Consider the following 23,881-nt stretch of genomic DNA (forward strand, 5'->3'; position numbering starts at 1 on the left):
TAGAGTGGACAAAAGCTGGAATCAGAGCATCGGGAGCCACTTCACATCAGATTGTTCAGCTGCTGAAACAGTCGACTTCAGAAGTATCTCCCTGAATTTAATGGTGAGGGGACCCTTGAATGGTCCTTCCTGGTCCCCATGATGACCTAACAGAATATAAAATTAAGACACAACTGTCTGTCATTTATCTATCATCCATACAAAATTACAGAGACCTGAGCCAAAACATCAGTGATGCAGCAGTGTACAACCTGCATTCATGACATTCAAACTAAGTAATATTTTCTTCATTTCATTTCAACAACTCACAGCTATCTTCCCATCTCTGAAGTGGACTGAATATCAAAAGCCAAATTGTAAGGGACTTTGAGAAATAAATGCCTTCTGAGAAGCGTCAATCATTTGTAAAACTTCTCACTGGAGAAAATGATTCATGATCTATTTGCAGATTTGGAACTTAAAATTCCAAGTAATCCAAAGCTGCACATGGAAAAAATGTTTGTGTGTGTGTGTAGATATTTTTGCTGTATATTGCACCAGTTGGCATATTTGAAGCTGCCTTGACTTCCACTGCTGTGAAGAAGTGTAACAGAAGTGGTCAGAGACTGCCGTCTTGTGGTTAATAGGACTCACTGCATGCACTCTGAATACTTTCATTACTTTTTTTTTGCAAACCCATCATGTGATGAACCACCAGTTCTCCCGAGTCCTCAAGATAGCACCCAAAGGCCAGCACGTGACCACAGAAGACTGTCTCCATGTGATCACACTGCAGCCTTGTCCTGTATGTGTGCAAGTGCGTATGTGTGTGCAAGTGCGTATGTGTGTGCAAGTGCGTGTGTGTGTGTGTGTGTGTGTGTGTGTGTGTGTGTGTGTGTGTGTGTGTGTGTGTGTGTGTGTGTGTGTGTGTGTGTGTGTGTGTGTGTGTGTGTGTGTGTGTGTGTGTGTGTGTGTGTGTGCGTAAAAGGGGATCAAATAGGCCTTGCCTTTAAAAAGCACCATTATGAGCTCAGGATGCTGTTTAAGTGTTTAAGAGCTCAGATGTGATCTTTGCTTCATCACAGAGCAGCAGCTTTATCAACTCTCACTGCTTTATTTACGAGTTTCATTCAGATTCCCGATATATGAAATAACACCAACATTAGCCTGGAGTTGCACATGAAAGTTGCTTTATTGTAAAATGATGTACAGAAATCATTAGTGCAAATCAACATATACAGGTTTTTAAAGACACCTATCTGTTATGGTTCATATTGTTGGGGTTTATTATTGTGCAGCTTCAACGTGGGACTGAAGGAGTTTTGAGGGTGTAAACAGGAGGGTGATGTCAAGTTCTGACCTCTGAGACACCGAACAGGCCGCTTCACTTGAATCACATGGTTTTTCTAAACATGACATTTCTAGTTTAATCAATCAGGAATTTGTGTCATCCCTTTGACTGTGAATGTTTTATGCAGCATCCTTCAAGGCAATAAGAAACATATACATCTTCAGTCAAATCCGTTGTATGAGTAGATATAACATATCTCAAATCTCATTTGAGACAAATGACAAAATATCTCTGTTGTAATCTGAGTGAACAGTCATATCATGTAGTAGATGAACTTTTCAGCTCTGATTTTCTTCTCCTGCACACACAACCACACATTCAGTTAGTCATCAGTCCACTTGAATGTATTAAGAAGACTGTTTTTTTCTTTTAAACTTCCTTTACTCATCAGTCTTAAGAGTCGTAGATACAGCACTGTGGTGAGAATTCATCTACCAACTATTTAAAATGCCAACATTTTGAGGTATTTCTTATATCTCATCTTGAGAAAATGCTCAACTTGGCAATGCTCTATTGTTACAAAAAAAAAAAAAAAAAATCAAAAAAAAAAAACCAACAATACTGTGCCACCTATAAAAATATAAAATATAAACTCCAGGGTCGAGGTTACTGCTTCTTGAAAACCCTCTTGGCGTCCACCCCTTCGTAGTTGTAAGTCTGCAGGGGGAAAACACAAAGGCACGGTTTGTTTAAGAAGGCATTTATTGAGACGAAGCTCCAGTGATTAGCAAGTTACGTCGGTGCCAAGTTGAGACGGATGAAGAGCATTTGAACCCACTGACCTGCACCAGCTCTCCGCCCACCAAGGATCTGGTGGTGGTCAGGACGTTGCTGTTGTCTTTCCTGGTGAATTTGCCTTTCATCATGTCGCCCTCCATCTCCCACGTACCCTGAGGGGACATACACAGTTGGTATGAAGAATTCTTCTTACAGTAGAGTCTGTTTAACTCTGTTAAGGTGTTTCATTGCTTTAGATTCTTGTTGAGTCGTTTTGATTTGGTCCGTCCGTCTATATGTGGAGCAGAAATAGTGTATATAGGGACGTGAACCACATAAGATGTGGAAATTGTGAATTAATATAAATACCTTGGAATGATTCTTGACAACAAGCTCACCTTTGAAACCGACTTGCTTTGCACGGAGGCTCATCAGCGGATGTACTTTTCTTAAATGCTCCACGGATTAAACTTTTATTAACTTTTAACTGCATCTGCTGGTTTGGACTTTTGTCTTGTGGGAATAATGAGCAGGCTGTTGAGCGTTGCCAAAATGTGCACGCACACACACACTCACACACACACACACACACACACACACACACACACACACACACACACACACACACACACACACACACACACACACACACACACACACATGTTGGCAAAGCCTTCAATGTCCTCGCTGACCTGAAGAGGCCAGGCTGAGCCTGCAGACCCCCTACGCCCCCTGGATGCACATACCTGAAACCCACATCCAGCTGGCTTCTGGGCTTCAGGCAACAACAACAACAACAAAAAAGACTCATTCGTCCCTGGAGAGTGATTTAGTTTATCTGTCGTCTCATGTACATATGTTCTGGTTTTTCTTTGCCTCTCAAATTTATCGCCCTCCCATGGGGGACAATAAGTATTGACTAAAAATGTGCCAGTTTGAACTGAACTACTAAGGAGAGAGAGTGATTTAAATTAAACCCTGCACTTATTTTTTCTAAAATCATGATTTCTTGTCAAAATCTTGCCTGGAAACATTATCCCCTTCCGTGACTCCTGCTGCAGCATCTCCCATTGCAATCACATAACAGCAGCCAAACTCTGACTTTCGCACTATTTCTGCAACTTGAGGTCCACTCACCGAGACTTCAGTGCCATCAGCCAGGGTGTAGTCGAAGCAGACACCCAGCGTGAAGTCGATGTCCTTGGTGCGGAAAGTGCTGGACTCCTTGATGTGGAACTTGTCCCCAGTTTGCTCGATGGTGATCTTGAGGTTGTCGTGTTCTGCCAGCTTGCGTTTCATGACATTAATGCCTGTTGGGATGGAGAAGTAGAATATTGTAGCAGGCTTGCTGCTTTTAAAGTAACAATTCAACCTTGATGGGAAAGTCCTGCATTCACACTTTAAGTGTCATATACCATGACCAAGTACACTGGCAGAGGCTGTTGGTAGAGATAAAGTAAAAGTTATGAACGCCTTCCAGCCATGCCTGACCATATGAAGACTCATGGCACCTCAGTAACAGAGCAAGATTTAAGTCACCCATTAACAGAGGGCTCACTCGTCACAGACTCACCCATTTGCTCCATGAACTTGTCGTAGTTCTCACTGCGGTCGACCTTCCAGGTTCCATTAAACGCCATGGCTGCGAGGCTAGTCTGGGCTGAAGGCAGGGCGGTGATGAAGCACTAGCAGAGCGTGGGATTGCAAAATGCCCACTGGCCTCCCTTTTATACCCACCCCCTCCCCTCCCCTCTCACTATCACCCCCACCCTCTCCATCCCCACTCCGAGCTGGCACGGGAGATGCCCTTCTTTATCTCACTGATTATCTGTCTGCTGATGTGGCCATTAAAAAAAAAAAAAAAAAAAAAAAAAAACTGTGTCAAATGTAGGGCGATTGCTGCACGACCTCGAGGTCACGCTGATAAATAGCTGCAGGGCAACTCCCCTCTGCCGATCTGGCACGCCTGAACACTGTGGCACTGTTCTGTGGGAGAAAGGGACAAAACACAAAGCGGGAGCTGTTTGTATGGTTGCCCATGGCAGTCGCTCCACCGAGCCCCTCTCAATGTTGCTCAATCTTTCCTTTGTCACTTTGGTTGTGCTTGGCATGAGAACGACTCGCTGTGTGACAGTGACAACCTGAGCTGGCATTCTTGGCGCAGAAGCAGACCCAAAAGTATAAAAAATACTTTGTCGAAAGTGACTGGATGTGTTTGTGAAGTTGTCGTCGCTTTGAGTGAGATCTGATTTGTAGGATTTATCATTCCTGGCAGAGGAGGAACTCACTTGAGAAAGATAGTTCCTGTATTGTATTGCTCCATCAAACAATAAAGTTACATGTCTCTCCTTGATCAGGTTCCTCTGATTAAAATTTATGGTTACATTTTAGTTCCAGGTGAAGTAACTTGAAGTTTAACACTTCACTACAGTTAATTTTCTATTATTTTGCTCTTGACTACTAATCTGTTTTCATCAGTGAACAGAGCGATTTGTCTGCTTTTAGATAGAGATAAAGCACTTTGGTCAGCTTAGCATGAAAACTATCTGATTCATCTAAGTTTAAATGAGGATCATCAGTATATTTACACTTGATAGGATTATATCACTGTTGCACAGGGGTTTTCTCAGTGTTGAAGGACTTCCTCTGGAGGACGTCAGATGAATCATGATTTATTTTTCTCCTGTGAAATGTTTTGAAAGAATCGTGATGAAAAAAGTGTTAGGCTGAAATTGTTATCTTATTAAAGAGTGTTTTTATTGAGTGTAATAGAGACTAAGTTAAATTATGACAGGAAAACTATAATTGCAACAGTAATGACAGATTTATAAAGACATGTCAGGTATTTTGAATGGAAGCATTGAAACTGGTACAAGAAGATTTGCTCTCTGCATTGTCTACATGTCTCTGCTGCTGACAGTATAAAAACAATAGAAAGTCTGGAAACGACACATTGCTTGGCGTGAGAGAAAAAATGTGGAGCGTGAGAGTTGGGGGGTTGTGCAATGCAGTATAAACTCTATGTGGGGGGGCTTCTCCTCCCATGCTGAACCCCCCTGCTCCACCCACTCCTGTGAATTTAATTATGTCACTCTGCAAGCACAACTTCATCCAACGGATATTTAAAACCAGCTGCAAGTTTTTTTAAATTATGTTTCCAGCAAAGTAACACATGCATTTTTGAATATAGTTTAATAGTAAGTGGTTTTTACTCATATGGCATTCTTACATTGTGTGTTTAATTTAAACCAAATAAAGTTTGATAATGTGATTAATATGACTACGATAAAACAAAAGTCATAATTCATATCCGTCCTGAAATCAGTTTATGTAAATTCCTTTCACACCACAGTTGTTTTAACATGAAATGAGTATTTAGTAGAGAAATTGGCAAGTCTCAGGCTGCAAAATCGTTTAATACCAGTTTCCCGCCACATGATGGCGTAAGTACAACAGAGAGAAAAAGGAAACGTCTCCAGTAAATTGTGGGGCGCTTACAGGTTTTTGTGTTTTCTACACAAAATCCCTTTAAATCATGATCTTGAGAGACCCGTTCACCAATCAAACAGAGAAATAGTGATTGTTTTTTTTTCTTTTGTTTGTTTGTTTTTAGAAGTTGTTTTTTTTTATATGAAGTTCCCAACTTCTCTCTTTTTCAAACTTTCGAAATGGAAAACAAATCCCCATTGTCATATCAACATACTGTCATGTCTCACACATCATATGTGACTGAGCAGCAATATTCTGTTTATATAAATATGAATATTTTAGAGTTTAAATAGAAACAGTTGTCGTTGTGTTTTACTGGTAAACTAATCTAAGATAACTATCTAGTTATATAACCTAACAGGATATTATAGGTGTTTATTACAGTTGTAATCCCTTTTGTTTTTACTGCTGTTATCAAACCCACATAGTACTTTTGACTTTTTTTTTATTGGGTTCAGCAGATCGAGTGTACTGCAGGTGAAAGTTGTGATCAGTACAGATGTGATAACACTTTTATATAATTTTTTTTTGTTGATAGCAAAAGCACTCCCTGTTTGCCAGTTGTTCATGATTATTGTGTTGTGAACATCGATATCTCCGACTAAATCACGGGTTATATTTCATACATTGATAGCACACACTGATATCACTCCCTTTATATTCATATAATGATCCATGAGCGTTTTTCCACTGCTGATTATGGTGATTAGTCATAAAACAAGTCTTAAAAGAAAACCTGCTGTTTAATCAGTTACATACAGAGACCTACATAACCTCGGGCATATAACTTTAAATTGTGTCCAGACATTACTATTTGCCGGTAATGTCCACAAATGTCTATTTTATGGTCACAAATGGCTACTATTACTATTTTGTGGCATCAAATTGCAATTTCATGGCCTCAATTTACTCTTTGGTGGTCTAACATGACTATTTTGTGGCCCCAAATTACTATTTTGAGTCCACAAGATAGTATTATTTGGCCACAAAATATTAATTTGTGGCCACAATTTAAAGTTTTATTTCAGATGTCATAGTAAGTGAATGCACACAGCCGAAGAGCCGAGTTACTCAGCTAATACACTGAGATGAGTTTGCATGTTCTCCCTGGGCATACATCGGTTTCCTTCAAGAATTCTGTATTCGTCACATGATCCAGAAGCCATGATTCAATTTTATTTGTGTCACTAAATTGCCAGTGACACTGAGTGAGACTGTCTGTCTCCATGACAACGTATCCTAACTTGCTATCAGTGTGTGGATTTCTGTGTGACCATAAGTTGCACAAAGCAGTGTAGAACACAGATTTATTGAATATTCTTCTTTATCTATAAAGACATAGAAGAATGTCAAGTATTGTGCGTAAAAGTATAATGATATGATTTGACTAGATGTATGTAAAATATAAGAGCATTAAACATCCATCAACGAAACTTGATCGCTATGGAATTCTACACCTTTTATTAAATGTACACATAATTGGACTTTTTCTTTTTCCGATTGGAATTCGTTTTGAACACAGCTTAAGCTCCAGCACTCACTGTTCCATAGACATAATATGGTTGTATCTTGTGACTATTTAGCTCCATCTAGTGGGCCCTTCATGTATCTGCTGAATGAAGATTTGGGTTAGACCTTTCAGGAGTTGTACTTTTGGGACTCTTGGCTCAGTTAAAAAATGCAACAGACTGAACTATTTGCATATATTTCAAAGCAATCCCACAAGAAAAGGTTTATCTTTTAAACATACAAAAAAGGTACATTTTAACATTCAATCAAGTTTTGCATTTTTTCCCCCCCCCCAAGTAAGATCCACTTTTTCCTTTTCCCCCAGCCAGACAAACGTTACCGCAGTCTGCTGTGAAATACCCTTCACATGCATACATACACACTGTAAGAATATAAGAAAAAACAATCCTGGCCTAAATATAGCCCGGTGACTCTGGAGACTTAAGTGAAAGTCAATATTATCGAGGCTCAGCAATGAGGCAATATTTGAATTTCAGATGAGTCTCAGACAGTGGAGAAAGAAAGCATTCAGTCACCCAGACAAGAGGCTACACGGATGATGAGGACGCGTGGCCCTGACGCAGCACTGACAAATAGTCCGGACATTATGCTGAAAGAGAAACACTGTTTCTTGTGAGGGGAAATGGGATAATTGATCCAAATTAGGAAAGAGTGACCGAGAGCACTTTGTGAGAATCAGTGTGAAGCAGAATGTGAGTAGTGTTAATGCAGCACCTCCAACAAGGTAGGAACTCAGCGCCCTGCCTGTTTAAATGTAACACACTGACCTGATGCCATGAACAGAATTACTGATATTCGGCAGCAGCTGCTTTTTGAAAACTTTAATTTGTGTCCCCTCGCAGTACTTGTAATGTTTTACAGCATTCTGAATACAAATCACTGCTAAATTCCAGGCTCCCACAAAATCATAAATTGTAATCTTAATTGTTGGCTGTCTTCTCGGTAATAGCTTCTCCCCTATCTCCCCTATTCAGTGGTTCACCCTTCCATATTTATTTTCCTGCGTTGACGGTGCGTTCCAGCTCTGAGTGGGGGATTACACGCCTGGCTTGGCCTACATCCTACAGCTTCTGCAGACACTGCCGCTGCCACCCACTACACCAACCTCTGCAGCACCCCGGGGCGGCGGGGGCTACCAGCATGGCGAGGCTGTGGGCTCGCAAATGATCCAGGACTAGGCGCCATGCTGTGCCACCCCTCAAGAAAACCCCTCAAACCCCCCCCCCACACCCCCCCTTCCCCGGGGCAGGCCTGTATACAGTAACCGCAACTGAGCTGCAACATTGTTCTACAGTGTGTGGAGGATGTGCAGATGCTGGTTTTCTGTCTGAACATGAGTGGAAGCTGCATTAAGACCAGCATGCTGCCGTGCAGGACACAGGTCAACAGGTTCAACGTCTACAAGTTGAACATTTGACCTGTTGTCAGTGCTGAAGGGAGAATCAGCGGATTTGAGCGCAATTGCTCTCACTCCATAGAGGCCTCACATCTTTCAACTCGATTGACAGACTGTAAGAAAGGTATCGTTATAAAGGTGGTGATGATGATGATGATGATGGTGATGGTTTGGCTGCTTCTTTTTGGTCCTGATTCAAGAGTTTATATCTAATTCCCTTCTTGATGCAACCCCAAATTCAAACCTTTGACCTTTGATTCACCAGCTTGTTTCTCTGATCCAGATCATGAGAGCAACTTCAGGCAAGTTTCACCAAATAAAATGTGTCAGGAGCCACAAAACACATTTAACTGTTAAAATGAGGGTCTGTATTTATGAATATTCCTAACTACAAGTCGGAAATGTTGACTTTTGGCCTGACGTTTCAAGTAAAAATGTACCATTTTTATGTTTTCTGAAAAGTTTCATGTTTACATGCGTTTTTAAAAAACAATGACAGTTTTGGTGGAAACGCTAAAAACAATGTAGCTTTCAAGTTGGCCACTAGTGGGTGCTGTTATTTTTTTCCATGAAATTAAAGTTCCAGGGGAATATGAACTGGGAGTCATGCTGGTTGTGTTTTCCAACATTTACATGGGGAAGGAGTCGTTCCACATTGGGAGCTGTTTTCAAAAAGTTGCATTTTCAGTGTCACCCATCACCGTTGTCATCTAAACAAGAGACCCAAAACACAACTTTTTTTTAATGTTTTCACTAGAAAACATTGTGTAAAAGGTTAATTTGCTGTTTTTTTGCAATTATAGCCCTTTTGGCCACTTTTTCCTTTCATAAAGCTCATCTCTTTCCTTTTTAGTTATTGTTTTAATCATTTTATCTGTCAGCTGCTTTCATTTGAATGGTTTTACTCAAACCCTTCTCCAGCCATTTCTTATAGTTTTAGCTGCTTTAGAGGTTTCCACATATTGTTTTACTTGTTCCTCTCCACAAAGCAAACATATGGATAAATCAGCATCCATGGCAGTGAAATCAAATGAGCCTGTTCAGGTTGAATAAAACTCTGTATTTTCCTCTGAGACCTTTATTTCTTTGTGTTTAATCATGGTTCATTTACTGAGAGAAACCCATCTTTTATCAATTAAACAGTTCTTTCATTTAATTGTCTCTTTTGTCACATTGAAATTACCAGGTGTGCAAAATAAAAAACAAGATGAATACGTTCATTTACAGATCATTTTGTGAAAGCTTGAGGGAGCCACTACTGTAGATGAAACTGATGAATATGAATCTGCACAGGACCACCACTGTCCCATTGTTTATAACAGTATTGTATGTCAAAAAGGGTATTACTGCTTTTCAGCACTGGGGGTGACAGTGAGTTACTTATTTCATTGACACTTCTTCTAAAAATCATATTTATGTAGGTATACCCTAAGAACGAACACATTATGAACCTTGTGTATCAAACATGCCATGTTTTCATACCACTTTAGCATTTTAACAAGCTTAAAGTTGACAGTGTTCACTCGAGTAATCTGAACTAATTTCGGATTGTTTCTTTGTTTTACTTTACTGCCGGAAATCAAAGCTCTGTCTGAGTCACTCCAACATCTCCACAGAGAAAGAGGATGAAATCGAACACTTTTCAGAAAGTTGCCGATTTGAAATGAAATTTCAATATCAAAGTTTTCTTGGAATCGACCAATTTATTCACAGTACACCGACGGAAGCATCAAACAGCGCAACAGGGAAGCAGACAGAATAGCTAATAATCAGGCTCACCAGGAGGCTCGTGGTCATTACTGAGGATTGTCTTGAAGTTTTTTTGGTAGCTTTACAGATAATCTCTCTACAGTAATTCTGGTGCAGGATCCCTGAAACAGCGGCTAATTATTGCAGCGAGGCCAACGCAGGCCGGCAGAGTGAGAGCCGGGCAGCAAAAAATTAGAAACGAGATTACCATTTTCCATCTGCGGATACATAAATGCAGTAAATACCACTGCTTATTGGCTTTCTCAGTAGGGGAGAAGCTACTGACCTTATCATATAAGATGCAGTGGTGAGTTGTGCTATTATCTCCAGTAATGAAGCTGTGAAATGTATGGCTGTGAGATTGGAGGCAGTGCGGCTGTAAATGTAATGCCGAATAGAGAGGGGGAGCTGCTCTGTGACTTAGCTGAAGATTAATGCACCATCTCCAGCTGCACAAACTACTAAATGTGTCATTTCCTGTATGTTTTTTTTTTTTCTTTTAGCGGTTGACTGACTCCTCACAGAAATGATTTTTAATGAGACTTGCTACAAATTAAAATGGATCTTTTGCTGGCTGGTGTGTCCTGATTACGAAGTTTGCACAAAATTGTTGAGGTTTTTTTTTTTTTTTTGTTCATTTTTCGAAGCTGCGTTCCTCTATGCAAATGCTCCTTTAAAATGGCACAAGTCATATTGTAGTACCCAGAGAAGGTCCCTGGAGTTCAGCGGCAAATGTAAAACATGGAGCCACGATTCTCACACTCCTGCCTGATTGAAGAGATGTTAATTACAATCATCTCATCTCCTTTGGCTGATTTTAATTTGCACTCGGTGCATTTGACCCAATTTCCTTTTAATGAAGTTGGCATTTTCAGTAAAGTTCAGAAGCCCGAACTGTTTTCGGCGGGGAGACAACTTCGCGGTGTGTTCACTGTCGTGTGTCATTGTTCAAAACGCTCCAAATGTCAACGCTGCTTTTGTGAGTCTCGGAACAACTTAACACCTCCTCTGTCCCTTGCACATGAATGAATTACTCCATCCAAGCATCTGGGCAAACAAACCGGGGCTTGTTGTAATGTGTGCGACTGCAAACCTTCAACCCGCCTCGTTTAAGTACTCAATTGTCATCAATAGCCGCTTGTTTAGCAAATCCTCCACAATTACTCTTCGGCGGGGTATAAGGTGACTATCCCCCCACATTGTGTAAGTCATATTCTGTGACAAATGTCTTCATTCTCACCAGTTTTTATAACGCCCTGGCAGTACTTCCCACCTAATCTTGACACTTCCTCTCCTCTCCTCAGTCGCTGAGGGTTTTTTTGTGCCGTGAGGACGAACTCTAAGCTCTTAATTGCAGGTGGTTGTGTGTGTGTACGCTTTTCTCAATCCCAGCCCCTTTTGTTCAGGAGAAAACAAAGGTTCCCTTTTTTTTTTTCCTCTCTTTTTTTCCCCCCCTTCCCCTCCCTGCCTTGACTCTCAGAAGTAGTGTGGGGATGCAGAAAGGATTAAGTCAACATTTCTCATGACCTCTCAGGCCTGAGGTTGAAGTGGAAGCCGGCGCAGCGCTAACAAATCGCCACCCCCGGTTTTATCAGCGGCGCACAGCGGGGAGGAAAATGAACAACATGCGCTGCAGCAAAGCTGGACGTGGAGCGCTTCACAGACAAAGCCTACCAGTTTTATTGTGTCGCTTGGAATCAGAGCAGTTAACGTTCAGACATTTCCTGAAAACAGTAATCAGGTGCTGATAAAATTCTGCACGCAGCGACTCTGGAAATCTCTCCCGCTGAGACCGAATGAGTCATTCTGCACGGAGCGGGCTGCTACTGTTAACTGTTGTTGTTCATTTGTTTCCCATTACAGAAGCTCCATTTTAGCTAATTAGTCTTGACAGTAACTTTTCCCTGCGGCGTTGATTAGATCTAATTAATGACTGCAGGCAAGATGGAGGACGGCAGCCCTGAAGGAGACATTTTCACACATCAATGAGTCATTGAAACTCTTCTTTTTTCACTCTACTATTTTTTTTTCTATTGTCTGAAAAGCTGAATTCATGTTTTACTCATAAGCTGCAGGTTTTCTGGTGTCATGACATAATTTTTTGACATCTGTTGAGTTAATGTGATGTTGTTGTCGCCCAAACTCAAGTTGCACACCAAGTCCAAGTAATGAATATGAATCACCAGACACTTTATCTGTAAGCTTTCTTTGACTCCAACTTTTTTTGTTTTGTTTACTGCATCATCCAGTCATAATCTTTCTGTTGTAACTCATCCCCGAGCTGCCCGCTACGTCCCGCCACATCCCGAAAACGTGGAGTGGAGAGCTTAAGGGGATTAGATCTGAGGTGAATGTCTCACAGGAAAACACCATGCGAAACACCCGGCATGTTTCAGGGGAGCAGATCGTCCGCACTATCTGATTAACAGTGTGAAAATGCGTCTTATCTGTGATTATTTGAAACCTCCATACAAATACAGCAACAGCCAGGGAAAGAGAGAGAGAGAAAGAGAGAGAGAGAGCGAGGGAGAGATTTGATGATTAAAGTACAGATGGATTTCGTCATGTATTTACAGCTGGCAACAAGCCACAAGAATAGTTTTTTCGTTCTCTGAGGGTCTGATCACAAACATTTATAATGTGCAGCCTCATGCGTGTGTTTCACCCTTTACTGGGAAAGTCAACATATTTGGTTACTTTCACATTTATTCCCAACTTTTCGTTGTAAATTGATGGCATTTGAGGACTATATGAATATGTGTACATTCATATATATTCCTGGTAAACACTGAGATGTGTCCTGCTGGTAATCATCCCTTCCTACCAGTGAGAGCACCTTCTACTTATAATTTTAAATTAAATTATGTAGCAATAAAAGTGGTTCTTTTTTGCATATAATGTATTATCCGGTTCAACAGTGGAGCTCAATATTGTGACATTTTATGAACCATCGTAGAGATTCTTTTCTTGACCGAAATGGGGAAATATAAGAGCTTTCGGTCAGTTCAATGACTTACCAAGGGAAGTGTATACCCTAATCCTGATAAACAACAGAAACATTGAGTAGTTCTGCTTCCAAATTTAAATCCAAATTAATGAATAGTTCATACTATTTTAAGAAGTAGTTTATACTCACTAATTCCTGCATAGTTCCGAGGAGAAGCTAAAAAAGTAGCCCTGCGCTAAAATATACTTATCTTAAAGCTTGTAGCGCCTCATAATGTCATAACTTAGTATATTATTATTATATTGTGGGAAAAGTGTTAAATAGTCATTACCTCTGACATTCCTGTAGCGGTGCAAGAAAATGTAATGAAAAACAAATGCCATCAAATCAAACCTGGTTTTAATAAATATGTGCAATAATGCACTAAAACCAATGTCTTGTACTTTGCTTGCACAGTTATTTAAGTGGAAAAATTGTGGCAAGGCAACACTTTTCTCGCAGTATGAGCCATGTGAACATTAGCTGCTATTGGATTTTATTACAATGTCAGACAAATATTATTTTTATTACATTATGAGTTGCTACAAAATCATTTTGAGCTAGTTATAGGTAAGCTATGTGGCTATTGACTTTATTTCAACCATATTAGCATGCTGTGTGTTGTAAAGAGTGAGAATAAAAACCTTTCCTATATATTGAACCCAACTCTAAACAAATTGGCCAAAAAAACCCTGTATGTCAATAGAAACCAGACTGATTATTTAGCTTTACTAATGTCCTTTAGTAACTCTTCCTATTTCAAAATAAACTACATTATTCCACTGGTGGCGAAAGCATCATATTTACATCAGCTCCTTTCATTCAGTAGGATACGTTACGTGTAATAACTGCATGTTTGGCAGGACATGGGGGCTCCCGGGGAGTGTTGCAGGGGTTGGCGATATTTATCTGGAGACACTCTGGAATCTGATCACGGACTCTCCTGCTTCCATCGCCACCTGCTTGCAGAAATCCAAATAATTACCTGCCTGCTAATGTGGGTGGTGGTCCTTATCTCCAAACTCTCCCACTGAAGCATGATGGAGTGGCTGCCATTGCTGTTGGCGCTGCTCATTTCTTCTCAGCTGATGAAGGGAAGGAAGCGCGTTAATGAGATGAATTCATTCGACGAATAGAAAGACATATTAGCCGCATGCAGTTAAATGTTTAATCTCTGACGAATAGTGTTTGAGAATTACTTCTTTTTTTCACATCAGACACTTTTTGAAAAAGATACGTCTCGGTTAAACCTGCGCGGGTCCGACTTTATCGTCGGACCAATAAAATCATGAAGATTAGCCGAAATCGTGACTGATGGAGACAAATTGTTTTGTTTGGAAAAGCGCAGCAATCATCCGTCACCATAGGTTTGTTGACAGTACAGATGTAGCGGTGAGTAATGGCCTGTAAATTCCTCCATCAGTCTGATTCTGATTGTCGGGCAAGTTCAGATTCTAAAAGATAGCTATAGCCGGGAAATGGGTTTTTATGTTCCATTTTTAGCCGTGCTGGGATGTGACTTTATGGACGGTAATCGTTCTGTCAGTCAGTTGATGGATTGTTTTGAAATGATGTTGACAGTGGCGGTGAACAGAGAATTACTCATCATATCATCACATGGTATCCACATGGAGAGAGTTGTGCTAACCAGCAATGGCTCAACTTTAACATATTTACTCACCAGCCAACGCATTTAGTGGGTTTCAAAAAAGTTACTAGTTTTTAAAAATGTTTACAAAGTTTGATCATATGATTAAAGCTCATTTCGGTGTTGTCATTTATCCCAAGAAGATTGACAAGTGTTTTAAATGTTAATGAAAATTTGTCCTCTTAAAAATAGCTGTTGGATTCTTTTAAAGACATGAAGAATTATTGTTTTTGGCTCGAGTGTCATTCTTCCCCACCTTTACATCATTTTCTGATCCATCCTGATCATATGATCACCCTTTACGAAATCTACTTTGAAAAGGCCGAAATGTTCCCAGAGCACATGTTTGGCATAGCTTTGGCGCTACTTTTCCAACAATTGTGACGCTCTGTGATCTTTCAGCTAATAACGTTCCTGTCATCGTGATCTTGAGCACAATTGTGGGTCTCATTGTAGTCTCTACAGCCTTTGCGTTATAAGGCACTGAGACAGTGTTACCCCAGTGGACACTCTTGGAACTACAGTTACTTTTATTGCCAAAACAAAGGGTTTTTTCCATGACTGGCCCTTTTTAGTTTTGGTGTGGTTCTGTCAGTGTACATTTGTGGATGATGTCATCTAAGCTGTATTATGTACTTAACAAGATCAAAATGCCACAATGACCCCAAAAAAGAGCGGACTGATCTACAGTCTCCTTGCAGCAGGTCTTTTTTTTATTGATTTTGTCCTGTCCAAACAATACAAATAAAGAATACCTCGCAGTGTTTTGACTCCAGCGTGATTTTATGTAAGTTATTCACACAACTGTACCTCTGCAATGATCCTACATGTGAGCTCTCCAGCATGGACATGACAATGGCGCACTATTCAGTGCTGAGATGCCAAATTATACTTAATTTGGTCTTTTACTCATTTAGCACGAGCTGCACTCAGATTGTTGTTAACTTGGGAGGATGGGGGAGGGCCGTTTCTGAACACTGTGACCATTTGGTGATCAGGATGACACAGCTGGATTGTGAAATCTTTTTGGAAGCTATCCAATGTAAATTCTCATGATTTTCCATTTAATTCAATTGTATGTTTTGAAATACAACGTAATTTGGATCACCTGTACAATTTCCAATAGATTTATAGTACGTTATCAACTTTTTATAGTTTTTTAAGATTAAAATGGATAAATGTGAAAAGTTAGTTTCGAAATTTTCGTTAACATCAGACTGAGTTGAAATTTTCTATTACGTGTCATACAAAGGGCTATTTTTTTTACATGACATTAACTTCTAAAAATGTTTGTTTTTAAAATGACTCTACTAGTTTCACTGTCCAATTATTCCCTTGTCATCATGATTTCTTCTCCAAATACACAAGGAAAATACATGCTCGCGAAATTATTGTCTATTTTTGTTAAAAAAACAACAACAACCGTTTACATCCCTATATATTTTCATTGATAAATACATCCCAAAGCAAAATATTTCCCCTATATTCTCTAGCCAGTGTTGACTTCTATCAGCCTGTTTGTTGTCGTCTAAGCGTTGTGTGAATGACTATATATTAAATAATTTGAGGTTGAAGAGTGAAATCCATGTTTTAGCTGAGTGACAGGAGGCCTGCTCAGCTCTGCTCTGAAGGTATCTCTCCACCTGTTAAAAATCCTGCTCCTCCCACCACTCAAAATGCACAGCAGGAGATGCATACAACAGAGCGGGACTCCCCGGGCCTTAACAATGCCAGCCACTCCTCAAACACGGGGGAAACATTTGGGGATTACGATGTTAGTTCTTCAGAGTCAACCACCTAGAAAATAGAGCCCCTGAATGGGCGCGCAGACCAATACACGATCACTCGGAGGGCCGACCAAAGAGCACAGCCAGGTGGAAGGAATACAGGCATGCTGGGAGTTGAGGGTGTAAATTAAAACTCACCCGTGTGTTTAAAGGGAGAAAATATGTGGAACAACCTTTCTCACGTTTCAAGAGCTTCTCACAATGGCTGTCAAACTGGCATGAGTCACTTGTTGCCGGGCTGTGCAGTCGAGTGATTCGCTCGTCATTGTTCCCATTGTAAATAATTTCACCACTTTCTGAAAGAGAAAATGATCAGATTTACTCCGCACACGCACACGCATGCACACACCCCTCTTAATGCTGATGAGTCTACTTGTGCAATTACTCCGCCAAAGTTTTATCTGCCATCATTATTCTTGCATTGAATTATTCATGTGATCGGGATCTCTTGAGCATGTGTCGCTTGCAAACTCAAAATCGCATTTGTACACTTACTGCCAAGTCATGACATCGCACACATTGAGATGGATGGCAATTATTGTTCATCAGCGTAGAGCAGAATTTATTCAGAGGATGATTGAGGAGCCTGAGTGCACCAACGCTCGGAGCCCCGTGCTTTAATTCTCTATTCATCTGCGCACAATATTTATTATGTGTGCTGCACTGTGAGCAATAGCACCCAAGATTGAATGTTTAAGTGAATGTGCCTTTCTAAATGGGATTAGTATTGTTTTATTGTTGTTATCTCAAGCCCGTGTTGACACTGGCATACACTGCTTACACTGGGGAATGTGCTTGCCCTCTCTCACACCTCATTGCAGCTCATTTCATAAACAGTCGTGTGCATAGCAAAATCTGATTAGAGTTAAATGTGTGGAATTCCACACATGAAAATGACATTTTGCAATGCTTCAATATTTCTCTTTTTCTACCTCAGCTTGGATGTCGCCTTTTTTCACACAAATATCTTGCAAGAGAACAATTACTATTCGATTCCTGAGAATCGAATATTAATTGACCATTTACAACTCGTAAATTTCACGATTCATTCTCATTCCATTGCTCACCAAAAACTAACTCGTTTTTATTAATGCTGCTTGTCTGGTCACTTGTTTTGAGTCGTGAGTGTTTTCAGAGATTCAGAGAAACTCCTAGAATTTCTGTGGGGTCATGAAGACACGCCCTGTATCTCATATTCATGAAGGCAAACAAGCTAAATGGTTAGTGTGTGTTATTTTGCACGTCTGCCAGGCTCCATTGTCAGTGCACCACGTCAGTAGAGCAGCAAGAACACATTTGTTTATACAAGTGCAAAACTCCAGGTCAAACACAGCGAGGTGCGAAGGTTACTACCACAGGCGCCTGATTTTTTTCCGAAAAAAATTATGCCAATCAAAGCAAATGGCATTGTGGTGAAAATGAGAGCACGTAACCAAAAAGCATATCAAAATGTAAATGTGGGAATAATGCGTTACGACTCGTTCCCATTTCGGCAAATTGTTTCTGTAAAAATCGCACAAAATATGTAAAGAAAAATGCAAAGCATTGCAATAAAAAAAACAATGAGTGGAAATAAGAGCATATACACAAAAAGCACACAAAAACAATAGCGTGCTTTGACTTGTTAATGATTTGACAAACACAAAATGGAGAGGATAGTTATTGGCAACAGACACCAGGCACACATACAATTTCTAGTTGCTTGTAGTTGTGAGGAAGGTAGTGATACTGAAGTTAGCAGGCTGCCCAGTTCAACCCCAGCATGTCCAGTTCTGTGAATCCAGAATCTAATCCGTCCTCAGTCCAACCCTTAAGACTGGCTAAAACAGATTTTGCCACCCCGTGAATAAATGAAGCAATGACTCAAACTTTACACATGGCTCCTTTAAATGACTTTTCTCCATCTCGTTACTCCATGTTAGCTTCTTCTGTTTGACGTGAGTAAAAACAATGTTGATTCTTTACTGTTCAAAAGTGACAATGTTATTTATGAGCACACGCCTACAAACTATGACACGTCATACTCTATCATCATTCACGTTGACCCAGTTGTCCTGGAGTAACAAGCAACGTTCAACTTCACATTCAAAATATTAGCCTGGCAAAAGAAAGATGAAAAACATGTATGTACTGCTACTGTTTAGTTGGAAAAGCATCTGTAATGATGCGTGGTGTGAGAGAAATATGTTGCAATGATAAGTCAGTCCAGCAGTTTAGTTGGAAAACAAGTCTTTGAATTATTATCATTATCATCAATATTATTCTGTTGCATAGAGCTTTCTAGAACAAAATGACATTCAAATTGAAACACAACGTGCGCTTTACAGACTCTGTCGGAGCCTGAGAATACGTCTGTTGTGTTGCAAATGTAATGATAGCTGATTGTAGGTTAAATGATCTAATGAAAGATCTCACAGGCTGATTTCAAAGTTAGAATAGCAAAAGTGGAGCTCTTAAACAGCACCGTGCTATTACCTAAAAATGCACCTGTGTTTTTCTCAGTGGGCATGCCCCTCCATCCAATAACTGTCTTTTCCCCTGTCAAATTTGCACTTTGATATGTGTCCTGTTGTGTTTGGCTTTTGTCATAGCTGGACGGCCCATCTTTATTCTGCGCGAGCAGGACAGCGGGGCTTCAGGAGCCTTTCGAACCACTATTTTCATGGTTTGAGGCTTTCATCTCATTTGCTGCTGAAAGAAGTGTCCCGCTGCTGTGGAGTGGGGCGTTGATTTGCTGTGAGGGGGGCAGCCTCGGCTTGTTATCCTCACTGGGGGGTTAAAGCACCCCGCTTGCTATAGGAGGCCGAGCGGACCTTAATAAGGCAAAGTCCAGGCATTGATTTGACAAAATAGCATTTGGAAATAGATGTTGCAGAACAAGCAAATCACAGCTGGTGTAAAAACAATTCTCTCACCGGGGGGCCGTCAAGCCTTTTGGGGACTCTTGTACCCCCTGCCTACCTGAGAGGATCAAACCCATGTCTGGAGGGAAAGGGACACAAAATTGTCAGATTTCAGGAAGAGAACGTAATCCTTCTTTTCAGACATGGAAAGGAAACAATTGTTCGCTGATTAGCTTAAATCCTAATTACAATTATTCTTCCTGCTAATATTACCTTCATTGGTATTTAGCCATTAAATCTGTTCATGCTAAATTATATAAAATGATGAAATCAACTCTGCTGCAGGTTAACATTTTTTTTTCTAAGGCTTTCATCATATCTTCCAGGCATGATGAGCAGATCACCTCACACATTGGATTCTTCTTTCATATTTTGTTTTGCTTTTGCCATATATGAAATCAGTCCACTGTATTAAGCTGATGTCGATATGTTTACATGCGCAGAGTAGTTAAGTTACAACTGTAGTTCTACTAAACCGTCTAATTAGACCAATGTCTTGGTGTGTATGAACAAGAGGGTTATAGATTAATTGTTGCAATCAGAGTTAGCAACTCAAAGATCAACATTATTTATCGTTTACTTTTTTACATGAAGTTCAACTTTTTGGTGATTTGCAGATTTCTCTTCGGGTGTGTGATGTGAAGAACATCTCATCCTATTCTAGCCACAATTCTCTTTATATGCATAAAAAGATTGACTGAATAGATTGAGCTAACACGTAACAGTAAGGTCAGCGTAACAATGTTTTTGGTGTAATATAAATGTGACAAGTTGGATGATTGTTCTTGGAGAAGAACAAGTGAAAGATCCAGTCCAGTTCAGAAGTTTGTCTGTAAAATACTGTACAAGGAGAACTTCTAAGTCTCAACTTATATAATATGTTCATCTTTTATCGATGCGGACTTCAAAGTTGTTGTAGAAAAACATTCCATAATTATGGACGGAGGCCTCCTATTAAAACAAGCGCTTTTGAAGAAAAACACATACAGGCCACTATGAAAGTAATCACTTGTCAAGGAGCTCATTATTATAGGAAGAAGGGGTGCAGACCTGACAAGGAGCAGACAAAAGCGGCATAGCGGAGGTGCTTTAGTTTCAATGAGCCTCTCTGATGGTGTTGGGGTGACATCAGAGGCCGGCTAAGCCGTTCTTTGTGTCTTCTCCTCAAACACCTCGGCCCCCGGAACCCCCCCCCCCCCCCCACTCCCTCCATCACCACCACCACCCCCGTTCTCACCAGCAGGTTGTTTTTTTCGTCCTCTCATTAAGCCTTGATCCCAAAATTAGAAAGCTCTGCCGCACACCATATCTGACCGTCATGTGACCCCGTGTCAAGGAAAACGACTCGAGCATGTTGCTGGTGACAAGTACACAAACTCGTGTTTCTATTCCGTCAGATTGTTTTGCCAAATGCATTTTGAAGGAAACATAATAGCTTCCTGGTGCCTGTGCACCTGCAACATCTCTTTGACCTTTGTAAGGAAGTCTTAAACTATAGATAAGCAGCCATGCAATTCTGTACAATTTCTTTTTTACATTTGTTGATGACACCTTGTTATATTATGCTATAATAGCTGATCGATCAATACACATTTTTTTGATTCAACGTTCCTCAAGTGATTCTTGACTTAAAGCATTTCCCACTAAATAAATGTAAGTGATGTTGTAGTCGTCATACAAGGCAACATACCAGAAGCTCATTTGAAAGAAAACACTGGAGACTGTGAAATACCTCATGTGTTAATCCTTCCTGGTAGACACTCAGTCTCACCAACCACATACCAACAATGGTTACAAAAAAGTACCAGTTCTCAGTTTTGCAGGACTTGTAATTTAATTCATGTAATTGTAATCTGTTATATCTTGCTGGGTTTCCCAAGACGGACATCATAGACTTTGTGATCTACAAAAGTGGCTTTTATCATTGCCAAAGGGTGCAAACACTTTCATAACTTCAAATAAGGTGGGGTACTTTCTCACACCCTCTGAAGCCTCGTGAAGGGGATCTTAACCAAAATGTGAACGATGACAATGATAAGCTGTGTTTGCGATTCGAGGAGACACGATCAGATAAATTCTCTTAAGTCTGTGAACTTATGGTTGCAGTTCTTAAACTATGAAGCCCGCATTGATGTTAGGACCCCAGTTGTACAATTATACATCCAAACTGATAAAAGGTTCCATTTATCTTTAGTTTTTGTAGATGTGGAAGGAGTGCAATCTTCAAAAGTTCCTCACAGATCCAAGTCGTCCCCCATTTGGAAATGTTTTGAAAATGGTGCTTTGTTCACACCTGTGGTCAGCGCTTTATTTTGTATTTTTTGTTTTTTTTTTGCTTTATCAGAGTTTAATCTGCATGCAGCCAGCATTTTTCACTCTATAGTTCTGAATAGACTGCAGTGTGTATTGTTATCTGTTCCTCTGTCTCTGTACCTGACTGCCTGTGGCTTTGAACCAGAACCAGGTGCCAGTCCATGCAGATGCAAGTTGCTATGGTTTGTGTGCAAAATAAACTGAATGTGAAGCAGCCAGTCTCACTTCAAATAGAAACGTTCACCTTAAATTATTACACATATGAATCTCAGTTCTTTAGATGAACATGACGATTCATTTTTATTGATTTGCTGCAACACAATCTTGGCTCACTTTTCAAGTTACCAGTTGGATTTCATATTATTATTATGTATAGTATAGGTTGTCACATGTCAATATCCCCAACACTTCTTAGTTCACACTGTTCATACTGGTCTGGTTTAGTTTGGGGGCCTCTTTTTGTGGACTTTGCAAGTCATCCTTGTATGTGTGTGTGTGTGTGTGTGTGTGTGTGTGTGTGTGTGCTTGTAGAAGTTGACAATCTTGCAACTCACTTAAACTCCATTGGGAGCGAATGAGGAGGGTTCACGGTCTGGCTCAAAGACACGGTGACATATAGACACAATGAGATGGGCGATCGAACATGTGACTGTGCAACTGAAAACCAGTATAACTGAACCACAGCACCGACTAACAGTCTGGATGCCTACATGTGTGCTTGTCTTTCAGCTATTGCCTAGTAAGGTCATGTACTATGGGAATGAAAGCACTGCACAACAAACGCAGCTAAAAATAAGATCAATTGTGAAGAATTGTCCTGTTCTTCTGTGACGTCTTTGTCATGCTCCATTGGTTTGCACTGTTAGAAATTAATAGAATTTACTTGAAACACACATTCAGGTATGCTGGAGGCAAAATGGCACGTTCACTTTTTGGTTGCTATTTGAAAATCTGTGCAATGAGCTTCAAGGTAAGTCTATGTTACGTTGCCTCCTGAAATGTCTTGTACTTTTTAAGAATTTACACTTGAGCGTAGACTAATAGAGCAGCAGGATAAGGAAGCATGCATACAGGACATTATGTATGTAGCATGTCTGTCACAACTAACTTTTAAATCCGCCCTCTTCTTTGGCGGTTTCCATTAATCTCAGCCAGCAGCTCTGGTCTGATCTGTTTGCAGATGCTAGTTGCTATCAGAGACAATGTTTAACAATTGCTAAGCTGTTATTATCTGTTGCTGAAAGGCTGGAATATTTTCCCATAACACCCGGTCCGAGATGCACAGCACTGATGTCTCTCCCTGTACTCCACGTTCATCTGATAGCACACTCACCTTTTTACTTTATGCTTCACCTCCCCCTTTTCCTTGTTTGCCGTTTTGTTCTCAACGGTCTCCTGCACCCATAATACGGTTACTGCAATCTGGGCATGTTTAAGATTGTTTCAGTGCGACCTGGTAACATTGCAACACTTCACAGATCTGGAGAAGGTGTGGGCCAACAATCAGAACAGTCTGAGTCCCATATATTTTAACGTTACTTTGTTTTTACAGGTGTTACAATCAGTGGTAATTGTAAACCAGATTACCTTTTGCTTCTGTAGATAACACAATTCACTGCAATGGAGTGTTTCAGAAGCCTTTAGGTCAGTTCTAGATCCTATTTTCTAATTTCCAAAGGGCTAATATCAGATTTAGTGCACTCAGAGGATTTTTACAACCTCCTACTCTCATTCTAAAGACTTTTATAGCTGGAGAAAATCTGTTGCTCAAACAGAAATTAACCAGAGGCCTTCACTATTCAGTTGCCGACAGATCCTTTCACTCGAGATGTGGTAAACAGCTTTTTGGAGGTCTGATTTAAAGCTGCCCAGGTCTGACTTCTAAGCTCAGGGTTACAAAAAAAACCCCAAAAAACAATAAAGCTGTTAAACTTGTTGGCACGCTGTGTAAAAGTTTGTTACCTGAACCCTACTGAGAGATTAGAAATTGCATTAGATTGATAAAGTGTTCATTCCCACGTATCATTTGCCTG

The 23,881-nt window shown here is 40.3% G+C and overlaps 1 protein-coding gene across 1 annotated transcript; it reads right to left on the reverse strand.

The window, feature by feature from the left end:
* Positions 1–1,174: 1,174 nt before the first annotated feature.
* On the reverse strand, positions 1,175–3,694 carry LOC308146885 (fatty acid-binding protein, intestinal-like). Its single transcript, XM_080518852.1, has 4 exons — positions 3,621–3,694; positions 3,185–3,357; positions 2,113–2,220; positions 1,175–1,987 (listed from the first exon to the last, which is right to left on the reverse strand). Exons 1-4 carry the CDS (start codon positions 3,685–3,687, stop codon positions 1,937–1,939), a joined length of 399 nt encoding a protein of 132 aa, XP_080374978.1. The 5' UTR covers positions 3,688–3,694; the 3' UTR covers positions 1,175–1,936.
* Positions 3,695–23,881: the final 20,187 nt, after the last annotated feature.

The sequence above is a fragment of the Blennius ocellaris genome, assembly GCF_963422515.1.
Source record: "Blennius ocellaris genome assembly, chromosome: 23".
Classification (NCBI taxonomy): Eukaryota; Metazoa; Chordata; class Actinopteri; order Blenniiformes; family Blenniidae; genus Blennius; species Blennius ocellaris.